Source organism: Coturnix japonica, chromosome 22 (genome assembly GCF_054131305.1).
Source record: "Coturnix japonica strain WE chromosome 22, WE-NBRP24, whole genome shotgun sequence".
In the NCBI taxonomy this organism is placed as follows: Eukaryota; Metazoa; Chordata; class Aves; order Galliformes; family Phasianidae; genus Coturnix; species Coturnix japonica.
In genome coordinates, this window is record NC_140684.1 from 8,611,966 (window position 1) to 8,637,667 (window position 25,702).

General features: G+C 45.0%; 1 protein-coding gene across 2 annotated transcripts in view; it reads right to left on the minus strand.

The window, feature by feature from the left end:
- CASTOR2 (cytosolic arginine sensor for mTORC1 subunit 2) overlaps positions 1-25,702 on the minus strand; it is a 69,104-nt gene that overhangs the window by 15,663 nt on the left and 27,739 nt on the right. For both annotated transcript variants that reach the window (XM_015880921.3, XM_085521770.1), the window contains exon 2: positions 13,187-13,257. In XM_015880921.3, the coding sequence (XP_015736407.1) occupies positions 13,187-13,257 (71 nt within the window). The remainder of the gene's footprint in view (positions 1-13,186; positions 13,258-25,702) is intronic.

Genomic DNA, 25,702 nt, shown 5'->3' on the forward strand with positions numbered 1-25,702 from the left:
CACCAATGATGCTGCGAATCTACGATGACTAATCCTAAAAGCCTAATTTGTAGAACTCATTCAAATGGCTTAAAGATTCACAGGTCAACACAAGGGGTCGATTTCCATTTGCCAGTGAGGGACGGGAGACAAAGCTCTTTCTTCCACATCTTTCATGTTTCACCTTCCCACTCCTGGTATTTAACTCACAGTGGCCTCTGCTAACACACAGCAAAACCCTCTTTGCGTGGCTCCATCTCCTTGTTTATACCCATAAAGCAGTAAGCTACACGCTGCAGACAATATCTTACCCCACAGAAAGCAAATCACGCTGGCCTGAGGCACAGCATCCTAAATCTTTATCCCATAGTGCTAAATAATTATCACTCACCTAATTGATTGTGGTTTTGAGTAAGCATTCACATCGCTCTCGGTAGCAGCTGCCAGAAACAACTGCACGCATGCAGCCAGGTAACGCCGTTCCATCATATGGCAATGGGATTTCCATACCTCCTTCTGAAAATGCAATGTCCCCAATAGATATCATGTAATCACAGTGTGGTGGGGCTGGAAGGGACCTCAAGGACCTCCCAGTTCCAACCATCACATCATGGGTTGCCAAGCACCAGATCCAGCACCAGATAAGGTCGCTCATCTAAAGCTCACAAAGAATCTAAATCAAACAAAGCATTAGAAAGGGGCAGCAAAGGCCAATATCACGGGCAGTGCGATGGGCAAACCAAAATGGTGAGGGGTAAGGCATCAAGCACTGCTAAAACACTGGATGGAAGGGAAAAACAAGACCGAAGAACGACAGATAAGAGGCAGAACAGGTTGCTGTGAGGTCGAGGGGAACCGTGAGCTCTACTTAACATCTGCAGGAGGTCTGAATCCGGCACAAGAAACCCTGGGATGATGCTTGTTAAATGCTTCAATGAATTGGAAGTTATCTTCCAGTGTATTTTTAGTTGGCACCAACAGGCATTACATAACAGCTATTACATAACAGCACTACAGCTACAAATACTCGCGTTCAGGCTTTTTGTTTGTTTGTTTTTCTCTCTCCCCTTTTTCTTTTGTTTTTCATCTTCCCATGAGTGGGAAACTGATCAATAACATCACTTTCCATCAAATGAGGGAGGTAAATCCTTCACCAAATGCAGTAACAATATCGTTACCGAGCCCGAGTGCGCTTCGTTCTTACCCAACCTCAAACAGAATTAACTATTCCCAGAATAGAAATTCCACTAAGGCTTATCTGTAGTTTAAAGGGCCAGGCTGTAATTCTGTGCACACACTGTATTTCTCAATACTGGAGGATCTTTTTTATCTCTTACCAATGATAGCTCGGAAGACAAAAATAAAGGGGGAGAGCACCACAGGAAAGATGTTGAGAAGCTGAAGGAGATTTTCTTTATCTTCCACTGAGATCAGCAAAGCTCGGTGCTCCTTTAAAATCCTGCCATCGAGATGCCGTGGGGTTTGTTTCTTTTTTAACATCTTTTCTTCTGAACAACCAGACCGGCAAAGCAACAGCAGCTTCAGCTTCCCAACGAGGTGCTACGTGGTAAAAATAAAGGAGAAACTTTCCAGAAGTGAGGAATATTTCTTTGCCTTTATTTCCTATCTCTGGGCCTGTGCGGAGTTCAGGAGGGCGTTCTGATTCCGAGTGCAAAATAAGGATCGGATCAGTGGTACAAGGTGAGCTCCAGCATCACTCTGTGCCCTGCAGGCTTAGGAGAGGGCTTGCTTTGTTTTTGCCATCCCAGCACAGAGCCCCTCTAACAAACACAGCGCTCTGTAATGCTGCCTTTTGTAGGCTGGTTTTCTTTGAAACAAATGAATCCATTACAGAAAGAGCAAAGACATCATCTGACACAGCCCCTTGCTAGCAAGCTGCTCCCCTCTGCTGTCTCACTATCCCACCTCCTCAGACCCAGCAACATCATCGATAGGAGCTTTATAAATAACCCAAAGCAGCGCTGCCTTGCTGGGAAGACACTGTGCTGAGCACATCACTGGGTGTCACACAGGAACAAAAGCCCTGGGAGAGATGAGAGGGGAAAAAAAGCCACAAATGCAGCTGCTTGCAGGACGCTCAGTCTCTTTGGAGAGAGGTTTTTCTGGCTTTAAAAGCTGCCGTGGCACAGAGCAGACCCCAGCACTGAGTGCAGATCTGAAGGCAGCAATCACAGCCCCACGCGAAAGGAAAGGCTGGCAGGGCTGCTCGTGTAAACAGGAACAAAAAACCAACAGGAGGACTAAGAGGAAGCAGAAGGGAGGAAAATGAGTTTGCTGGCAGGTTTGGGCTAAAATATTACACTTTGCAGAAGATGGAATAGCTGACGAGAACTTACCCAACGCATCAAGATATATTATTACATGAGGAATGCTGCCTTGCTCTGGTTGGCAGGCTTTTGACACCTAGATATGAGGATCCTGAAAAATCAAGCTGAGAAAAAGGTAATTTGCTGGGAGAGTTGCCTCTGGAAGATGCTGGGGCTCTGCAGATATGAATGCATGGGAGTTGTGCTCTGCAGTGCTTTGCAAGTAGTCCACGCTAAGTACAAAGAACACAGCCATTTGTCATTCAGGACTGAAAATATTAGAGAAACAAGCATCAAGACAAGCACAAGCTGTAAGTTTGCTTGCATTTGTCATGGTTTTTTCACCTCTGTAAAAGCCATTAAGGGACTGCACAATAACCGATCACTTGCAGCACTGGGAAACAGCAAAATCAAGCTCAAAAGAGACGAGCACTCATTGCTCTTCAGGAGCAATGCTCCAAACTCATTTCAAAGCCACCCTACTCTGCTGATCCTCCACCACAGGATGGTGGATCTGCAGCTCTGTTCCACTGACATGCATCTTTAAACCAATTCCCCCAAAGAGAGGCTCATTTAGGGCCCAAAACAATAGTCCTGGGTGCTGGGACCTGGCCCTATAGGGACCCTGCAAAGCATCACCCTTTGCCCTCCCCAGCAGCCCCGTGCATAGACAACCAAGTCCACTTGCATGGACAGACTCATCCCAGGTTACCAAATCTAGCAGAGAAATCAGGCCAAAGGCTGAGGGCATTTCCAGGGGAAGCACTGAGCACAGCTAACACCAAGCACTACTATCAGCTCCACCTAGAACAAGTTTTCAACTTTTGCTGACACAGTTCATTATCTTACAAAACAAATTGCTCCAAGTGAACTGTGACATTAGTGTGTGTGATCCTCCAGTCGCTCAGGCTATTAATGTTTAAGATGTAATTAGAAGTAAGGGTAGAAAATAGCCTTTGCAAGAATATTTTTCAGGCCATTAGTTGAAAGAATTTTCCACACAATTTCTCTCTGGCATTTCTGAGTACAAGGGCTTTCTCTTTATCAAGTGCTCCCCACTCCTGCAACTCTTGCACTGCTTCACCTCAATGCAAAAAGGCCAAATCCATCTTACTCTCTGATCCATGAGTTCCTCTTGGGAGCCTGGCTGTTAAAGAATTGAAGAAGGAAGCTGGGAGAAAAAATACAATAGGTTATGAGACTGTTACCTGCTGTAAAAATTAAATGTATTGATGCTATCCAGCAACAGAGATGGTTTGCTCATTAACACAGAATAGCTTGAGTTAGGAGGGACCCTTATAGGCTGTCTGGTCCAAGTCCCCTGCAACCAACAGGGTCGCCTACAACTCCGTCATGAACATTCTGCCCATTTAACCAGGATTTTTCTACACGGGAAATTCTTCACATTAATCCTCTGCTGAGTGCTCATCATCTGAAATGTTCTGGCTGCAATGGCTGCTTGGAAAAGACTTCCAGCTTTTTGCTTCCTGGACCACAGGAAGACTTGTGAGTCTTGAGACAAGAGACTCAATCCATATTCTAAGACAGGGATAACAGCAGATGCAAAACAGTCTCTAACCCTTGCTGATGCCTCCTCCTTCCCACTATAAAGAGCCAGGCTCCTCCAGCTCCCCTCCCCTCCTCCCAAGCTGTACATTTCTATGGGACCATAGGGGCACAGTGGTGATGTGCTGAGGGTCAGACTAGATGATCTCTGTGGTCTTTTCCAGCCTTATGAGGGGTCCTGAATGAGCCTCTGAGCCCCAGTGGCAAAACATGCTTACAATTAAGCAGGTGCACATACATGCCTTAAAGATGCAGCCCCTGCTGCACAAAGAGCACCGCTATTAAACCTCCTGTTCTCAACAGTGTTTTCTATTGGGGCTGGGGAGGCACGCTCTGCAGCTGCTTAGAACCTCGTGTTTATGAGACACAGGTTGTACTTCTGACAGCACACTGGTTTCACTTAGTGGTTTCCTTTCATCCAACTGGGAGGCAATCTGAGAAGCTGGCATGGATTGTCCTCGATCCTTGGACACACATACATTTCCTTGTAAAGGTACGTGCAAGCTGCTAAACGAGGCACATTGTGGCACGGTGGAATATTCATCCAGGTCAAGAATTTGTTTACTCCAATTCTAAAAACAAATTTGTCTGGGGGGGGGGGGGGGGGGAATGATCTCTGTTTAGAGCATAAAGAGAAGTGGTAAACATCCTCCTGCTGCAAACAGCACAGAGCTTGTTTGAGAGGCTGCTTTTGTTTGCTGGTTGAGATGCCAAAACAGAAATCCACCAGGGGGGGGATCCGTACCATAACCCACTGAAATACTCATCCCACATCTCCCAAGGCTCAGGTCTAACTTTAAAAACAAGTAAATAAACAACATCTGCAATTCACCCAGCTTAAAGCCTGCTATTTGAGGCCAGGACACAAACCACTATCAAGCTCCTGGATACCCTGCCCTATTGGACTGTTCTCAGCTACAAATGTTGGTGTCTCACCAACACAGGAAAAACATAGGCTTGATCCTGGACTGCTAAATCCTGGCTGATGCTCTCAGTACATTGAAATTCCAATACACTTCACAGTTTTAAACTGCTTCAGAAATGCAACAGACGTGGAAGTAGAACAGAAAAAGGGAGCAGGAAAATAAAGAAGAACAGTAGAACATGGTGATGGAGAGATCCCAGCATGAGCAAACTCAAAACCAAATGAGCAAAATTCATGCAGAGAAAATTAGGGATGTCTAATCCTTTTTGCCTAGATGGTACGCAAAGAGCTACGAGAGGGATTATGGTGGAAAAGGGAAAATAACCTGTTTTTTATGACTTTCTGAAGGAAGTTGGCTGCTGTCAAACACCTCTTACACCTAAATGAGGCTGGTGGAGTCAGGTTTGGATCTAAACAATGCTGTGATTCACACTGACATATATACTTGTAGATACCATAATGAATCCTGCTGTGTTGTGACTCTTTAAGTGCTCACACCTTCAAGTTTTTTTCTGCTAATAAAAAACATCAGCAGGCCCCTATTTTCTCAGGTACATCAACACCTCAATAGAACTGGATAAAGACAAGAAATCTTCACTGTTATTATCCACTGTGGTTGATGCAGCCGTGTCTCCTCCATCACTTTACTGTGCCTGAGCAGGACATCAGTCACCTACAAGGAAATGGATGTGCAGAATCCACACCAGAAACCTTTAACAGAGCCCTCTGGTCTGTGGTAGAGGGCGTGAATGTAGGACTGCTCAACTGAGTGCTCTGACTGCAGATTAGCAATCAGCTGATTAGGGCTGCACGACTTTTAAATAGGCACCCAATACATCAGGAAATGCAATTTTGCATCCAAGGTTATTTAAATGGCACTTAAAAGTTAAGAGCTTAAATAACTGCAGTGGTGAGGAGGACTTGGTATGGGAATCTGTCAGGTCTGTGAGGTCTGGAAGTGGATTAGAACAGAGTAAAGTAGCAATATATATATATATATACACACACACATGGATATACATACATACATATATATATATATCCATTTTCTTCTGGATTCAACACTTCAAGAGAAGCTTAAGTGTTAGAAGAGGGGAAAGATCCCTGAACAATCACTGTCACAGGAGAGAACTCAGAAATCATCGATTCCTATGGCTCTGCACACATCTGTAAGCACACATCATGAGCCAAGATCTAACTAACATAACCTGACCCTACCACCCTTTCCAAATGGAATAAAAGACCTGGAAGAACAGTTGACTTGCATGTTAATTTCCAACCCATCACTGCCTGATGGGGAACCGAGTGCATCAGCCATAAAAGCAACACGTGGGCAGCTCTGTGCAGCAATAAGAAGCTACACCCTTCAACCACAGGTAAATGTCATATACTTTCTTGCTGCCTGTGTGTCTCTAAAATGCTCTGCATCCTCAGCTGTGCAAGTCCTGTTAGTCTTGAAGATAAAACATATTTCTGGAAGGTGGTTACGGCTGAAAGACAGATTTACTGATGACGCAGTCCAAAAGGATGAGAAGTGTTTTAAGCGCAGGGGCAGAAGAAGAGCAGGAATGCCTTTAGCATTATGCAGTGAGTATCACAAGATAGAAACGCTTCTGCCAAGGGAAGCTGGAAATGCAACTTGCTCAACTTTCTCATGTGTAAGCTGCATGCAAAATATTAGTGCCACGGTCAAATAAAACATTCTACCATTTTAGGCTCATTGCCTAATTAGAGGCCATTGTTATCTGAGAACACTGTTTTTGCAGCTGTCAGGAAATTAAATAACCCAAGGGTAAGCTGGAATTAAATGAAGCTGTACAAACACATAGCCCAGCTCTGAAATCCTGACTCTGACAAATAGCTCCTCTGCTTTCCAAGGGACTAAACATCTAAACTGGGGCATGCAGCTATCCCTTTCTATCAAGCCATAGGATAACATGACCTCAAGTCCTTCTTGAGTGGCTGACGTGGAGGCATTTAGAGATGGGGAACTTGTGAACCTATATGTATGCACAGGCACTGCCTTCCCTCCACTTAAATAATCAGCACCTCCTGAGGAAAGACCTTCAGTACAAGTGCTCACTAAGAGAGCAATCAAGGGCTGATAAAAGGAAATGCTCACACATAAAAAAAACCTGCTTTCGTCTCTTTTTCCATCAATTTCTCCTCTTGCAATCGTTGCAACCTCAAGTTCGGACAGAAATCTAAAATCTAAGCAAAAAAGTTACACTTTTACAGTGTGTCTTTAAGAATTAAACACAAAGTGCATTTCTAATGGGGTTGGCATCAGCGTGTGAAATTGTCCACTTGGAAAATAGGTTTACGGTGCCCTCCCCTCTCAGCTCCCTACATCAACAGCTCGGACTGACAGCAACAGACCTACAGCCAACTAAAGGTTCATCCAAGGAAATCACATTTTCACACTCGTGTCTCAGAAGAGGGACTCGAATAATTGGAATGTAGTGGTAAACAATGTCCAGTTTTGAAAGTAGCTGGAAACTTCTCTTCCTACTCACAAGACAACACATTGCTATTGATGAGCAAATCAATACCTGATCCCAGCTTGGGGAGCTGGAACCTGCTTGTGAGAAGGGAGAAAGGAGAAGGGTTTGGTCTCTTTTTCTAGTGAGCCATTGAATCATAAAGGTTGGAAAGACCTCTAAGATCATCTAGTCTAAGCATCAACCCACACCAGTGGTAAGCTGCTGGTGGCTCAGGGCACTGCTGTCAAGGGAAGAGCGCAGCCGAGAAACCGAAAACACAAAGAAAAGATGACAAAAAGGCAACCAATGTTTTCAATTCTTTCACTATTTTCAACCAAAACAGCATAAGGAATTCCTTTTTTTTTCCCCCCCTGCATTTTTTAGATTGTATTTCAGGCGATATTTCACAGGGCTGACAAGAGCAATGCAAATAATTACACTTCAAACAAGGCTTGAAGATGGAGCCACCACATTCCTAACAGTTGTATGACTGTAACCTCCAGGCTATGTGACTTAATCCCAAGCAAGATTAAGTACTAAGATATGAGATTTTTAGAAAGATTATGCAATTTTTCTTTTTCTTCTCCACAGAAGAGTGGTTTTTCCACTGCAATCTCCAATCTGTTCCACTGGAGGGATGATTTATTCAGCAGGTCCACAAACGTACCCGTTGTAAATGGCTCTGTGAATCCTTTGGGACAGAAGCTACCTCCGTTAGTTATTTCTCACAGCCCTTGCCTGTTATGTTATCAAAGCGTTTCTACATGCTTACTAATTAATCTTTATAAGGCCTGTTACGAGGTGATTTCATAGGATTATCCCTATTTTTCTGATGAGGAAACTGAGACACAATGAGAGATTTGTCCAAGGTCAAGGGGAAAAGCCTGCAGCAGACCTGGGAGCTCCAGCTCCCTGTCCCATCTCCCTGTGACTGCAACAGAGAGGCTTGTTTCCCCATGGAGCCCTTCCTATCCTGCAGATACCTGATGATCATCCCCAAAATGATGGCCAACATCACCCCTTTATCTTCTTTAATTCCACAACAACAAGCTCAAGGCATCAAGCCTCTTCCCATCCCCCTCCAAAAAAAGAGCTGTTGGCTTGAAGTCAAACCCTTGCAGCAGCCTCTGCATTCCCAGGGTAAGAAACAAAGAATTCAATTGATTCCAGTAACAGAAAAACCAAAACAAATAGACATATTGCACTGAGATTATCAGAGCAACTTCTGATCCATCAATAGCTCTGGAGATTCAATACCAGGGCTGACAGAAAGCTGCTCTATCACCAATCCCTCTTGGGAAGGTTGCTCAGATACAGGCAAACAACCCTTAAGTCTTGCTTAAAAAAATAATAATTAAAAGATCCACCAGTGCAACAGCAAGCAAATGTCCAGATGCTCTCTAGTGGAAACAAATAAGCAGAGCTGCTACTTCTTTTTTGAGCTCTACCTTTGAGCTCCATTTGTTTAAGACAGAAAAGCATTCTTAAGGCCCTGCATTCACCAGAGTGGGCTGATGAGGGCAAGCCACAGGTATCTATCTGTCTCAGGCTTTGGAAAGTGCTAGGAAACAGCCAAGATGGAATAAATTTGAAGGAAGAATTCATGGTACAGGAAGAGATGTCTGGGATTTCTCACCACGAGCTGCGAAACAAAACTAGATACTGATACACACCCATCTGCAGGAAGAAGCAGTGAAAAATCTTATTATGTTTGCAGTATTTCTTTAAATAGGAGCAAGCAGAGAAACTGGACCAAAAGTCTTTATGTGGCAGGTTACCATAAGGAACAGCATGTGCAAACTCACTTATGATGCTCCTTTACCTGGTGACACAAACCAGACCTTGGAATATGACATGCGGCTCATCCTTAACTCCCTTCCCCCAAAAACTGTAATACCAAACCTCAAAGCCTCTCAGGAGAGGGCAGAAATCCCACAAAATCACAGCCCTCCAACATGCATATTGATCTGCATCAGCACTGCAGTAAAAACCTTCCCAACCAAGCACGTATTTCTCATTAGCCAGTCAAGTCCCCATGCTTTTAATTTGTATTTAGGTCATTAATACCACATTTACTTAAAATAAAATAACACCCAAACAACCTGAACACCACAGAGTATAGTCTGGCCAATACAGAGATCTGAAAGAGAGAGGCTGTGCACGTGTTTAATAGAGAAAAACATCTTCTGCCTAGCAACCAGCTGGCTCTCCTGGCGGGCCAGGGGAAGGAATTCAGTGCTATAAATGTCAGCAGGCAAATTAAGCCATCGTGCCCGAGATACAAAGGCCCAGTCACTGGGCAGTAAAAAATTAAAGGAAAAACAGTTATAAGAGAAATATTAAAGAAACCAAACATATGCATCTAATAGCTTGCTACCCCCACTGCCTTTAAATAAAGTTAGTTTGCTCCCAGCTAGATGGGCTCTGTGCTTGCGCTTATTTATAAGCTGATTTCTTGCCCACTTTATATACAGGATGAGAGAGAGGATGCTGAAAGCAATTTCCCATTTTGATGTTATTGAAAAAGGGAACTCAATGTGGTACTAAAGTATATGATGGTCCTGAAGCCAAGGTCAGACAGGGAACAGGTTGTCTGAGGATGATGGTTATCAAAACAGAGCGCTGCCAGCAGGAGGGCTTTTCTCCTTTTCATCCTTTCTTTTTATTGGAACGAGGTAAACACTTTATGAATTCTGACAAAATCTCTCAGCCACTTCAGCTAGTTGAGTTTCCCCCCCCCCCCCCCCAAATAGTTCCATTATTCTTAATGTACTCTGGGCAATTTACTGTGAGATGTGAACTGAGATTAGGAACCTCTTCATTCTGGATGCTGTGTTAATACATGGACTTCTGGCCTTAAGGAAACTGCTGTCCATTTGAGGCAGCCCAGTAAGGTTAAAGGAAGGATTGCTACCTCCTCTGTGCAGATGAACTCCATCGTTGGGATATGGAGAGTCCAAGGTCGTGGATGAGGCTCAGTCAGTGCAGCAACAGGCTCTGAGTGTTCCCTGGAAGCCTTCAAACTTCAGCCACTGCCTTTCCAAGGGTCTCAAAATGGGACCCCTGTCATAAATGGGGCAGAAACTGCCCTGATCCCTCCAACTAAAGGTCCTGTGGGTATAGGTACAGAAGATGCAACAAGATTTTGCTGCATAGAATTCTTCCCCATTAACAGGCCAAAATCCAAGAAACGGCCACTGGAACAAATGAGGTTCTGTGCAGATCTAATCCCCCACCTCAGCGCCAAGGACTTAAAGCAAAGAATGAGGCTGTGGCTGTTCCCTTGCAGCACAAGGAATGCTTAAGCAGGTTATGGCTTTGCTTTGCTGCGGATGTTTTCAGGGATGGAGAAATAATGACTCTGTTGCCAGCCCAACTCACTTGCTTCTTGCAGGGAAACAAGCCTGAGGATTATTTTTTGACAAAACAGTTAAGAATGATTACTGCACGTCAGTGTGTTTGAAGTGTTAACCTCAAGGATTGCTGGAAGTGCCAGCATTTCTCCAGCCCTTTCTTCTCCCTCCAGCGCTGTTTGTGCTATGTAGGACAGGGGGCCTGGCCAACCTGGCAGGCAGTGGCTAGCAAGGCAATCCTCTCACTGCTGCCACTGCAAAAATTCATAGAGGTGCCTGGGAGAGAAAGGTCCTGATCTCCTCTGGATGGTGAAACACTGCAGCACGTGGACGTGAGAAATGGGGATGGAGCAACAACGGGGATCCCAGCAGGGCTGACCCTGAGAAAGAAGCTTTGAACTTCTGGAAGGTTTGGGGCTGGTCACAGGCCCTGTGGGAATGGGGTTGTTAGGGGAGTTAGAAGGGCGCAGATAACCCAAGTCTTGCCATCACATCAATACTTCCCAGCAAAGAAAAGGTGATGAAGCTGCTGTCCTGTGACACTACTGCCTGTGCTGTGTTGTGCATCTGGCTCACTGGCTTTAGTGTGCTTCCTCCTTCCCCTGCACTGCCTGGAAGGTGATCTTTGCTCCTGCAAAGCTCTGCTTTAACACCCCATCTGCACGCTGCATATCTGACCAAAGGGATGTGACACGCTGCCAAAGCCACAGCCCAACGGAAGCTCCAAGGATACCCTAAGCATCAGCAGTAAATTCATGTGCATATGACAGCCAAGGTAACAAAGTCAGATGGGTCCAAGCAGAGAGGACGGCTGCTCTGAAGTTATAGCAGCACTGTCTGCTTCCCAAAGATAACCCAGGGCAGCAGCAGGACACACAGCCCCACAAGGACACGGCTCTGGTTGGCCCCAGGATTTGCTCTAAGCACAACCACTGACACACAGAGCAACACAGCCTCACTGCCAATGTGCAAACTGCTGCTGGTGCTTACCTTTGTTTCAAGACAGAATCATTTCCAGAGAGAGAAATAACAGCATGGACTGGTAATGGCAGAGGCTGTGCAAGGCCTGACCGGTGACTGCATTGAGGAATCTACTTTGTGTTAACTGGGAAAAGATGCTCTGCCATATAGTCAGTACTTGGGAAAAGGAAAAACAAACAACTTTCCTCTTCCTTTGGTGACCTCTCTGTTATTATTGAGCTCTTTGAGGAACACTTTGTGTCCTGTTATAATGGGGAAACCAAATTTGAATTGATTTCCCCCAGCTGCCCCCCATAATAGAAAAGCTGATACTATCAATAGCAGCAACAAAAGGTTCATGCATATGCCACCTGAACAAGCACAAGGAGAGAGGATCGTAAGTCACCCCCTCTTTTGGGAACAAAGTCAGGACAAGCAAACCCTACTAACACCCAACTCACAGCAGTAACTGTAAAGATCCATTCACTGACTGTCAACATAGTGATTATTATAGGAAAACGTTCAATCCACTATTATTGTATTCCAAAATGCAGCGATTTATTCTATGCTTATGAGCACTCCTGAAACAGAAAGGGGAATAATTCAGCAATGACACTGATTATAAAACTTCGACTCTGTATTAAATAGTTTCTAATTTTCTCCTCGGGATCTGGATATGACAAAACCATTGAATGTTACAGTGTCACAAGCAGCTATTGACAGTTAATTCCTATGCAGGAATGAAATCCTCCTCTTTCATTCTTTAATGAATTTTCTCCAAACTGGTAACATGTGGAGACTTTGAATCCCAACCACAGAAAGCAGCCATTGAATGCAAAGAACAACAATTGCACACTTCCCCATTCTACCATCTCAACAACGCTGCTACAAACAAAACCTCCCCACACGATAAATAGTATTACGATCTATTTCCATCCGCCAAGCCAAGCTATTCTCTCCATCAGCACCTCCCTAACACTGGATATCTGCAGCACCAAGCACACATTAACCACCTTCCTTGACACCCAACCAACTCCAACATTGACATGAGTCATGACCTTCACCATGGTCCACTGATCACGACCCAAGGCAATGATGGCACTTTGAGGGGGTGAGAACAGGGAGAAGTCACAGTTTTCAGTAATGAACCAAAGAAGCTGATTCACAACTCCACGGTGTGGGGATGATGCAAAGAGCTCATCCTCAACAGCTCCTTATAAAGGCAGATTGGAGGAAGGAGCTGGAGACGCGAGATGTGGCGTGCTTATAGAGATTTGGGCACAAAACACAATTTTAACACGGTAATAACAGATGGCTTTGCTTTTTCAAACATCTTTAGGCTTCTCATTGAGATTTGCGTGTGTTCTTCTCTTGGCATTCAAATACATTCATATTCTGTGTGCGAGACACCTTGTACAGCACAGCAGCACAGACAGCGTGCTTAAGTGATCAAAGCACCTTTCATAGCTGTACCAGCAGCGCTGACAAACAGCCCTGTTTTACAAACACTCTGCCTTACAATCTCAGCAAGAAATGACATTTTCCTCCTCCAGCCCCAGGCCGGATGCTGAAGAGGCACATGCTGGTACTCACCTAGGAAGCCCTCTTCATCCACAATGATGGTGTAGTCCTCGGGGGTTTCCGTGAGGCTGAAGAACTTGCACCTGGCAGAGGCAAACAGCAGAATGTGATTAGGTACCAAGGTGAGCAAGACTTGGTCTTCCATTTAAAACAGGGGCCACATCCCACCCCAGGCAACAGTGGGGAAAGAGCCACAGGCTGGCTGCACAGAGCAGCCCAAGGCATTCACAGACACAGATTTTATTCCTGGCTCAGCTGTTCACGCTGCGTGACCCACATTCCCTGCTGCCTGCCTATGCACAACGGAGCTGGTAAAACACTTATTATTTTTATGATTTAGTTATTAGTTACTTTTCTTAATCACCACATCCCTTAAGGCGTTCCGTCATAGCCCAGGAGCTGCTGTGTTGCACCAAAAGGCTTTTTGCTCAAGGTCTACTTGCTCCAATGCCTACAAAAGCCTCCCCACGGGCCACGCATGCACCTTCCATGTCTGTCCCCACAGCCTCCTGACACAGAGGAGATCTCCCAGCCAAATCACCTTGATTCCCAATGTCGATCCCTGTCTCTTCCTTCAGAAAGAAGCTTCTGTTCCTAGGGGAGCTCAAGGTGAAGAGAAAAATGGCAGCAAGCCACCAAGCATAAGAGCATAGAAAGGGTTGGAATAGAAAGGTTGGAAAAGACCTCTAAGATAACCTTGCCTGACTATCCACCCTACCACTAATACTGCCCATTAACCACATCCCTTAGTGCCACATCTGCGTGGTTCTTGAACACCTCCAGGGATGGTGACCCCAGCATCTCTCTAAGCAGCTGATCCACTGCATCACCACTCTTTTGGAGAAGTTCTTCCTGATATCCAACCTGAGACTAAGGCACAATGCCTTAATACCCTGCTGCCCCTGTGCTCATCTTCTAATACCCAAACCAGACGCATCACAGCCTCTCCATCTCCTTCAGCACTGTGCACAATGTCACCCCTACCACCAGATACAAAACAAATGTGACATGAGATTCTTCCACTACAGACACAAATAAAGCCTCAGCCTTAAGGCTTAACATCACAGACAGCTGAAGGAATTCTGATTCCTGACTTGCACCAAAGTGCACACAGCAACGTCTGCTTGAAAAAAGAGATCCCCTCCAAAACCAAGAGGGAGAGAAATGAGATGGTTGCCACCCTCTCTATCACTTCAGTGGGGAAACAACACACAGCTCCATCAGTGACCTGCACGCAGCCCGCAGGGTGCCACGTCAATGGACACACTGCACAACCTGCCTTTACAGACTCATCCCGCTTCCTTACAAGCATCCGTCATGACAATCAAGCATGACATCCTCCCTCCTAGCACAGATGTATCACTATAAAATACAGCAGCGGCCCCACCGCAACAGAAACCACAACTTAATTATTTTGTGTCATCGGTAATAGCTACTGTGACAGCCACATTTACCAACTCAACCCGCTCCAGGAATAGTGCCAAGAGAAGCAGAAAGCACTTGTAGCCCATTTTTTTGTTTTAATTCTTCTTGCTTAACTGCATGAGGATGCATCCCCAGCTGGGATTCCTGGCACTCTGCTCCAGGTGGCTCCCCAGAGAGATCAGCATTGATTATTTAGGGGGGTGAATTCCCTGGATGCATTGCTGAATTGAAATGATCTGCAATACCAGCCTGTCTAACCACATGTATTGCTGACCAAGGGAAAACTAGGAAGAAATGTTAATATTGAAAAACAAAATGAACCCCATCAAATCCCCAAACTACCTTTCTTTGATCTGCAATGATATTTGTAGAGCAATTCAGTTCCGGAATGGTAATGCATGTCTGTGTGCACACATTGACCCAGCAGAAAAAGTATTAGCATTGACAGATGCCATTTTCTTAGTGCACGTCTAAAAATGATGATATTTAAGATATGTACAGATGAAATCCCCTAATTGCTGGCTCAGAAAGTGTGTCAAAACCTGACATCTTTATATACCAGCACCAAACCCAATTCCCACCTCACAGCAATTCTGCTAAAGGTCAGCAGTACAGAGCTCTCTAAATTCCAAAGCAAAGCCTTTCCAGCAGCCCACAAAAGACCAGCAGTTCCTGGGGTATACATTCACTTTGTTCAAACTAATCAGGCACTTTTTTCTTCCCCAGAGAAAAGCTAAACATCAAACTGCAAACACGGTGTGATAAAATATGGCAGAGAAAGTTATTATTGCATGCAACCAATGCCCACATCCTCACACCTAAAGCTCAGTGTCGGCCATGCAAAGATCTGTGCCCACTGCCTCAAAGCATCAATGCCAGAAGGAACCCAGTGCTGCATTTCTTCTCTTGCACCATACAACATGCTCCTCTCCCATTCAACCTCTTCCAACCATCTCTTTCCTCTTACACCAGCTCTAGAAAAGCTGAAAGTCAGCAGCATCCCTTACTCTCACTCCAAAGCCAAGAAAGGAAAGGAAATGCCATTTAATCACATAGAGACATTAGGCAAACAGTATATCTATGGAAAGCATATATGTAACCAAGAAAATATTTTTAGTTCCCTAATAGCCAAACCCCGGATAGATCCTTCTGGATTTCTGCCTTCTTCATGTTTCAGCACATTTGCATTTCAGTACTGTTGCTGACTTCGACTGCCTGACAACATATGTCTTTTTCTGGCAACGCAGCAAATGTAGACCAATCTATTATTAGATTAGATCTTTGAAACTGCAATGCTTACACTGTGTATGGAAGCAATAGCTGAGCTCGCACAGTGCAGGAAAGCATGTGTAGGATGCAGCAACAGCATCATTCCCGTTTGCAAACAGCACATGAGTCTCTGTGGGAGAAGCAAGCAAGCAGGGAAGTGTGCCATTGAAGTGGTGGGTGTTTGCTCTTCAGGCCTCCCCTGAGCACCAAGAGCCCATATAATGTCCCCACTTTGGGGTCCTACACCAAGCACGTCTGTGTGAACACCACCATGGGAAATAGCCAACCTGAATATCCCCCAGTGCAACTGGAGGCCATCACCTCTCATCCTATTGCTGTCACCTGGGAGCACGGACCAACCCCCACTCACCACCACCTTCTTTCAGGCAGTTTTGGTGAGCAAATACAGAAAATACATCATTTGTTGGGTTTTACTCTGGGCTGCCTTCTCATTTTATGTAAGAAGGGATATATATGCTTCACTCTATACACTATCATGGTAATATTCATTCTTAGTGCAGAAAGACAGGCTGATGCTCATCACCTCATTCATGGTGATCTTCACTTAGGTGCAGTTTGATAAGTAAGGACAAGAGGTGGATTTTAGTACAGCATATCGTGAAACCTACTCAGGACAGCGGTAAATTGTACCTGTGCCCTTAAAACATTTTGACACGTTTGTGTAATATTTCAAGTACTTTACGCCATCTAATTACCAGATTATGCAGTCAGATAGAGCTGGAAACTTCAAGCGGTTCATACGAGCTGCCTAACAAACATAGGAAACACAAAAGATGTCACAGCACGGCTAGAAACGGTCAAAGGACAGTGGTCACATTCCTTGCAGCCACGAGTTGTGCTCAGAGCTGCGATGCAGACGTTAGCAAACACAACCAGGGGCCGCCTGCAGGGACCCTGTGATAGCGGAGTTTGGGTTGCTACAGAAAGTTAATCATTTTCAAAAGCAACACAGAGCAAAACTAACAGATTTGTGGCCAAGGAAAGCAAGAGTGCATGAACAGACATAAATTCTAGGAAACCCTGTAGGTTGTGCTGTGCCAGAACCTTCAGCACAATAACCATGACCGTCTTGTCTAATCCCTAATAATAGTAATAACAGGTCAAGCTACAGATTACACTGCTTGCAATTAAAAGGGGGGATGTCCGGTTAACCCATCTCCTCGCAACACTGCGTAGCTGGGGAAGGTATCAAAGTATCTAAAGGCTTTGTTTAGAACAACAGGGAACATAATAACAAACAAAAAAAGGCGTTGAGTCCACCCAAGTGCAGCTCCCTCCTTGAACCACCACAGGCAGGGCCAGCAACCTCCCCATTTAATACCAGCCCAGGCTTCCCAGGGCTCCATCCAACCTGGCCTCGAACACCTCCAGGGATGGATGGTGCATCCACAACCTCTCAGGGCAGCTGTTCCAGCACCTCACCACTCCCATAGGACTTTGTGTGCAGACATACTAAAGTTAAGACCTCTCCTCCACCCGAGGCTCATCCTAGGCATGGATCTGCAGAGTAATTTACTGACCTGATGTAATTAAAAGTTATTCTTAGTGCAGATTTTTCTTCCTGGGTCATAAATTATTTCTAACGAGCTCTGCTGTGCAGTTTTTACTTCAAACGTCACCGCTCACCACCCATATTAGCACACAGGGCAGCATGAAAAGCCTGGATCCAAACCTTGCTGCTCTGCCTGATGCTCAGATGATGCAAATGGCAGGTGCTTGGCAGAAATCCCCTCCTTCCACATGCTGAGAAAGTTACCCAGTCGCTCATTGTTATCCAGTGGCTCTTTGGGACTCCAGTTTGCAAAGCACCACGAAAGCTCCCTCCATTAATCCCTGAACCACAGAATGGGTTGGAAGGGACCTTAAAGATCATAGAGCTCCAAACTCCTTGCCATGGGCTGGCTGCTCCCCATCAGATCAGGCAGCAAAGGGCCCCATCCTATATAGTCTTGGGCACCTCCAGGGATGGGGCTATAATGCACACAATGCCATGGCTGTTGACTGATGTGTATCATGCTGCAGAACCTCAGCCTTGTAAAGGGAGCTTTCAGGGAGAGTCACCAATTCCTAATTCTGGAGGGAAAACATCAACAGCAAACCAAGAACTGCAGCAACAAACTCTCAACATTCACAGAAATAGAACCAAAAAAAAGCCCAGGACTTATTAACATGGTTTTCTGATTTAAGAGGAAGCCACAGAAATGTGTTTTCTGTCTGAGCAATTCACTGAACTTAACCCGGTTCGTGGTTTACTCTCCTCCCAACCCTTCTGAGTTTCATCAGACCCAACACTGGCTTCATTCAATACAACACGGGCAAAAGGGAAAAGCAGAGGGCGTTTTTCTATATAGAAATCTGTCTTTAGTGGTGTTATCTGAAGGAACAACAGCACAGTGCCTGTGCACCACTCAAAACACCTATTAGGACCATCTCACTCTGCCCAGTGTGGACTCTGGGCTCTTGACTGTAGCTCTGTCCCCTAAAAGTTTATGAGAACAACTGGGATTATGATCCTCAGAGCACAAACAGCAGCATCACAGCCCAGAGACATGAGAGCAGCTGATAACAGAAATATTCAGGAGATAAAGCAGCCCTTCAGTAATGTGCTGCTCCTGCCAGCTACGTGAGTCCAGGCACAAAGCAGGCTGCAATCACTACAGCAGCTCCTGCTTGAGCAGTACCAACCTCCAGGGCTGTCCCAAAGCTGCAGGCACACTGTCCTGAGCCTACAGGGCAGCAGGGGATGCTCTGTTCCCCATAGACAAGCCTATAAATTTACACCACAACCAAAAAGCATCACCAGCAATAAAAACAGAACTCAAAAAACCTATGGGTGATGTTGGCTCCAGAGGCCCTAACCTAACACCTCGCTTCTATAGGCTGGGCCAGGACTCAGTTTCCATTTGCAAAGCAGGTCTGTGAGCATCCCTGTTGAGAAATCTGGTGACATAAAGACAAAGCAAAGCTCATCATCCTCTCATTTACTGTGCTAACGGGGATTAAATGAGCACCTCAGGCACCGCTTCGCTGGTATTTTATTGTTCTTTCTCCAGCTTCATTTTTTGAACAAGAATCTGAAATAAGGCAACAGAGCAGCAGCAAAATGTTTGAATCCTCAAACTTTCAAATATCATAACGCTACTTGCAGAGTTAAAAACCATTACCTGAAGTGCAGCACAGTGCTTCCCATACTAACTTCCTAGGAACATGGCACTTCTCATCCGAGTGCCTTAATTTGTACCTTGGTTCCCCCCCTCCAATGCATCCTTACCAATACTGCTTACAGTTTTATAGCTGTTAATGTTTTTCAAGCCCCCACAGAGAATCAACAGATGTTAACGTTGAGATGGCAAGGTCTCTTTGTTTTGGGACAGAATGCTGCAATGAGATCTTGGAAGGGAAGCTGGAGCATGAAATGGAAAGGAAGCTCCATTTGTGTGCATTGGAAAAGGATTCATTTATTATCTAACAATTAACCAATTGATCCAGACACACCTTTTCCTCTTCTCTCTCTGCTGTTCCTGCCTGCCAGCGCTGTTAACAGCCCAACTTATCTACATAGGAGATGCACAAGCTCTTCTTTCCACTGGAAACAGTCCCTCATTTATTTAAGCAGAAGAGAACTACGCTTTAAAAGCTTTTCCTTTACAGCAGCAACAGTATCCCCAGGTCAGCCCTTCATTATCAGAGCTGAACTTTATTTCAGCCCTACCAAGAGAGGTGGAGTGCAGCAAGGAGTCCTCAATAACCACAAAAATATCTTGTGCACATCAGCAACCGAGTTGAGAAACGCGTTACAGATGTGGGTGTGGGACCCAAGGTTTGCAGTTGAAAACAAGGCATGATTTAATGTACAACAAAAGGGCTTGTGAATGCATTTCACTGATTGGATCCAGAAGGATTATCCTACGAGGACAATGCAAATGCTGAGAACCAACAAAAACTGAGCCCCTTCCAAACCAGGCACTGCACATCAGTACTGCCCAGACTGGGTCTCCTGTACGTTACTCCTCCATTGCCCTCTGTTGCAGAATACTGACTTTGAAATCCTACCAGTAATAAAACAGAACTGATATTTTTTTGGTATGTGGAGTGCTACTGCACATCCAAACCCAAATATCTGGGGTACGGAACAGCAATCATTGTGTTCAGCCAAAACCCAGTCATTATTGTGTGGGCTACGCTGAAAAACAGACAGCAGAGCATGTGCTTTTTATTTCAGAGATAGGAGAAACCCCGGGCTCAACTCAACAGGGGCAAGAGGTTCTTACAGTGCTGCTCCAAAACACAAAGGAGGGACGAAGAAACAGCAAAGCCACTGTGGACTGGAATTGATGAACTTGTTTCCCTGCAGGAACCATAAATACAGTTTTCCCAGCATGGGACATAATAGTTCTCCCACAAATTACTAAAATATATTTCCAGAGCTCAATATAGAAAGCGAGACGCACAAGAAATGTTTGCAGCTTCGATGCAGGCAAGTAATTGAGAACATGTGTGGCAGGGGGATTAGAGGGGGAGGAGAGCAAACTGGGCTCCATCCGAATGGAGCTGCAGGAGAAACACATTACAGTCCTCATCATTTTCAAAGAGCTTCCATTGGTGAGCGGGTCCCAAACCCCACACTATGACCCCATCCATAGGGGAACACTGTGTCTGCACATCAAACCCAAATTCAACGTCCATCAATGATTTAAGAGCCATCGTTGAGCACAAACAAATACAACCACCCACAAGCAAAGGGGTAAAATGTATTCCAAGAACATTCATTTATCTTATTATTTTTTTTCCTAAATAAATCAGTATTGACAACCCACAAGGTTTCAGCTTTGGAAATGTCAGCCAGTATTATTTTTAAATATGCTCTTCCAAAATGGCTTTTTTTTCCCTATATCGGCCTCTTCAGGCTGCCAAGGAAGAACCTGTGGAACGGTGAGCCAGCACCATAACTCTACCCAGGCCTAAAAGGCCCAAGAAAAACATGAGTAACTACTGAGTCATTATTCAGCAAGCGAGAATGATGTGGGTTTGGGCTGAATCCTACTCTATCTGAAGGCTGCCCCTTAAACCAAGCAATCAGACCAACCCCCAACCAAGATCCAGAGCCCTGGGACAAGTGAAATCCACTGACATCACAGTGATTGGGTCAGAAACACCTCCTGATTTCCACTATCCTGGGGACATTCCTAGGGAGCATTAATCCCAGTGATAGGAAAACACGCATTATGAGTATTGTTTTTAATTAAGGTTGTTCAGCTTTAAATAGGTGATGAGAAAACAGGGTTCTAAAACTTGGCTTGCACCTAAAGATCTTATAACGCCTGCCGACTATAGCAGGTGAAATGCAAAGTCAATACATGGAAATTAATGCATACTGGGGGAAAATAATTTTAATTCTGTGTGAAGAATGACAGGCTCTAAATGAGCTATTACCACTCAGGAAAGAGATCCTGGAGACACTATGGGCTGTTCTCCAAAAGGTTCAGTCATTTTCAGAGGCCGAGAGCACACCGGTAACCAGGCAGGGAGCAAAGAACATCTCATTACCCCGATGCAGAAATCCAGCTGCCAAGTACTCCATGACCCAGCCATCCCAAGGCTGCCAAATGAGCTGGAATTGAATTGGAAGAAACACACAGAGAAGGGACCCAAGGGTGATCCAAGGTGTGGAAAAGTGAACAGATGAGGGCGATCCAGCTGCAAGAAGTGATGGTGCGGTGTGGGATTAAAGGAGATGTTTAATGGCCAAGGTGATTAAAGAATTATTATTCATTGTTTCACAATATGCAGAAGTGGGACCCGTGCCCTCCTTGCCTTTGGGCATGGATCCTACAAGGGTTCTTCATGCAGAGCTGCCACCTTGGGAGCAGTCTGTCATTCCTCTATCAGGATGAAACTGCCAGCAATGAGCAGTTCAACTCCTCTGCTGTTAAGTTTCTGCTGCAGATAAATCACAGCCCTCAGCCTAGAGACAGCCACAAGACTCAACATTTGATTCCCAAATTCTAACTTCCAACCCCACATACTTCAGGATGGGTAAAAGAGCAGCCAAACACCAGGTAAAGCCCATTATCCAGACAGATCCTCTTCTGGCATAGCTCTCAAGGTTACTAAACTCATGCAAAATTAAGTGAGATGAACTGTGCTGGGGAAGAGGGATAAGACAGAACATATCAGTTGGAAAGCTGGCATTTTAGTAACGGTTCTGAGCTTTCAGATCAGATGGGTACGGGTTGTCATCTTACTTGAATTACAAAGCTTCTAAATGGCAGCAGCCTGTGTGTTTGAAAGGGGCCTTCAAAATCTATGGGAACAAATACAACACATTTAGCCTGCTGGGAAAACCCTTCCACAAGCAGATGTAGGAAGGAGTTTGAGTAGTTCTAAGTAAGAGCCTGAGGGCATAGACAACATCTTTCCATTTCCAATTGTTTTGCACTGGATAGGAATTCTGGAAGCGAAAGGAAATGCTGTGCCGCAGGCACAGATCTACCCATGCCCTATCTCTCTGCTTTAAAACATTGATGAATCAAGTGCAGGACCACTTCAAATACCATTCTGAATCACCATTTCAGTTTGTGCTTTACTGCACTGTCCCATTCCCTGCAGAGAAATAACAACCGTGAAATCCCAGGATGGGGTAAAAAACAACCAAACAACCTACACAACCTTCATCTTTTAAGGGCTTGGGGAGGAATAAGTACTCGCAGAAGAATACAAGGCTGGAGTGTCAAAAGACACCTCCAAAGTGTGAGATTGTAATGAGGAACAGTCTCAGCTCTTCATGGTTTGGTGCTGATGTTCATCAGAGCAGAACAAGGGAAGGCTGTGCAGTGTCAGCATCACCTCCATCCCTGGGAATACTTCTGGTTTTAGACCTTCCAGAGCCCATTCTGCCAGACGTATCAGATATGACTCAAAACACAAAGATAACCATGAGAGGTTACAGCCTCACAACACAACACAGTTCTCACTCTCCACAGCCAACACACAATGGTGTTGAGTGCCATCAGGCAGCCCCTCTTCCTTAGAATCATGGAATCATTACAGTTGGAAAAGACCTCTAAGATCATCTTGTCCAACCATCCACTTACAACCACCAATTGCCCACAAAGCCACGTCCCTTAATGCCACATCTCCATGATTCTTGAACATCTCCAGGATCTATGACTCCACCATGCCCTGGGCACAACATCCCAATGTCCCACCCCTCATTCAGAGAAGTTCCCTCCTAATATCCAACCTGAAGCTCCTCCAGTGCAACTCGAAGCCAGGGGAGGCCTCAAGTTAAATGCATTTAAAATGTATTTAGGTCACAGTGAGGATTAAAACAAACAAACACAATAAGAAAAACAACAGAACCAAACCAATAAAGTATAGTGTTGAACTACAATAATCACAGCTGGAATAAAAACTGGAGAACACAGGTTATTGCGAGGCGATGAGTGGACCTGATAGGGAATCACTAAATCACTGCTGTTGAGAAACAGGAGAAGAAAAGACTCTTAGAAAGGCACGATTCCACTTGGCTCCTATTTGCTGCTTTTCACAGACAGATCTCAAAGCACTTGCTAAAGAAAGTCAGCATCAATATCAGCTTTTATTGCTCCTATGCAGGACAAAGCACAAAGCAGTAATTCTCCCCAGCCCTAGAGAGCCCAGGCAGGTCTGAACATTCAGTGCTCGTCCAGCAAGTCTGCTGGTAACTGCTTCCTAACAGTTAAAGAGCATTTTAAACCTATACTGAGGATAAAGTGAGCACTGCCTTCGGCAATATACAAAGCTTTGCTCTCAAGCCAGGACTCTGCTTTATTCACAGCGGAAAGAAACAGAACCACCAGGTATTGCTGTCTGCGTTCTCTACAGGGTGAGAAGGCAGTGAGGAGATCAGCACACAGCAGGGTTCTAAAGTGGGATCGGACCCACCGCACCAGCAGCATCCTGATGTCCTCATCATCAGATCAGCCCAACTAATGGTGTAAAAGCTTCAAAAGGGCACACGACGGTCTGGGAGAGGTAGATCTCCAGCTCACTATGGACGTCTACTGTTCTGCTGAGCCCTGGGCTTTACTGTCGAGTTCACACTTTGAGAGAGCCTGCAAGCTTTGTTCTGGCAGCAATTAATTGGCTTAGTCACCATTTTTCCCCCTGCTGTCGTTGACCTGTGTCAGTAAGTAAACAACATGGGGTTTCTGATCAAAGAGTGAGGGGGTGGATGCTGCTCAAAGAATAGAAAACAATCATAAACGAACCTCTGATCTTAGGAGCTGCTATAAATCAAGGAGAGGAGCAACACAGAAGGTGCTAGGAAACCCATTGGTTATTGCACAAGCTTTTCTTTGCTTGGTGCCAAGATTCAAATCCCATTGGAAAGTTAGGAACAAAACAGCCTTCTCCAGAGATGTGACAGTGCGCCCAGTTTCCAGTCCAAATCTTCTTTGTTATTCCAGTTCAAGATATTGCACTAATCTACTCCACCATCACAAGCAAAACCTAGGCCCAATACATCAGTCCCAACTAGAGCATTCACTGTTTTCACAACGTGGGATATCTCAGCACATAATGCTGGCCTGCTCTGCCCCATGCTGATGTCCTTTGTCCCATTGCTGGAGATCTGCTGAGCCCCCACATGGGGACAGTAAGTTGCACAGACCATGCTCCCAAGAAGCCCTGAGCTTCAAGAACAGCATCACAGAGGCAAACACTCCTGGTAAGGCACAGCAGGATCCTGTTCCATAATTAAACCCATCTGATCCTGTCACGGTGAGACAGCAACTAGAAATACAACAGCGCACTGATTAAAACTCAGACATGGCTGAAGTTGCATTAGTTTGGGGGGTGATTAATGCCACACTAAGGGTGTTTAAGGGATGAAGTAACTTTACTGGTTATAAATCTGTATGATCAAAATTTCCTTAAGTAGAAACACAAACAAAACCAACGCAAACATAATTGAGTACTCATGTATTAAATGAACTTCACCGCGCTGTATTTTTCCCTGTAGGTTATTTCAAGATCCACTTACACAGCCCTTCACAAAGGCCAGCTGAAAACATCAATCAAGCCTCCTAACGCAGAATGACCAATTTCTCTGGTCATCAAGAATATATTTATATCTCAGTGTATTGAATAAATCCAACAGAAGGATGCTGCCATTCATTTATTGGCCACTAAGTTCTTTGCCATTCTGTTCTTTGCCCCTACTCATCTGCTGGACTCATCTGCTTTGTCAACATGGGCCAGCATCTGCTTCTGCTACTGCTTTGGGTACCAAAGGACCAAAAGGAGGCATCGTCTCGACTGATCTCAATCCTAACACAAGCCACACATTTTGACACACAGTCCATCATTTACATACAAACCAGAACATTGAGTGTGGGAAAAAAACCTGTACACACAGGTGCCAAGTCCTCTGGAACAAAGTGGTGTGGTTTTAGTGAGGAAGGCCAAAAAAGGACACTTTTAGAGATGTTTTAGCATATGTGAGGGCTCTTGTTTTCAAGAGATGAATACGAAGGGCAGCCTCATTCCCTTGGGAAAAGGCCAGCTCCTCGAGCCTAACCCCGCTCAATAAGAATGCTGCACTCACTCCTGCATTCTTCCCTGGCTTTCTTTATGACTATGAGTGAAAAGGCTTTTTCCACTTAAGCACAGGAATGGGCAAATTGCTACCTCCAGTTTCAGCCTAGATAAAAAGACATGCCCAAGAAAGCTGGTGAAAATTGGACCAGCCACGTGAGCAGAAATATGAGTGTATGCAGTCATTTGAGCTGCCAGCATGAGCTTGGATCCTTAAAGTAGCAAGGAAGAAAT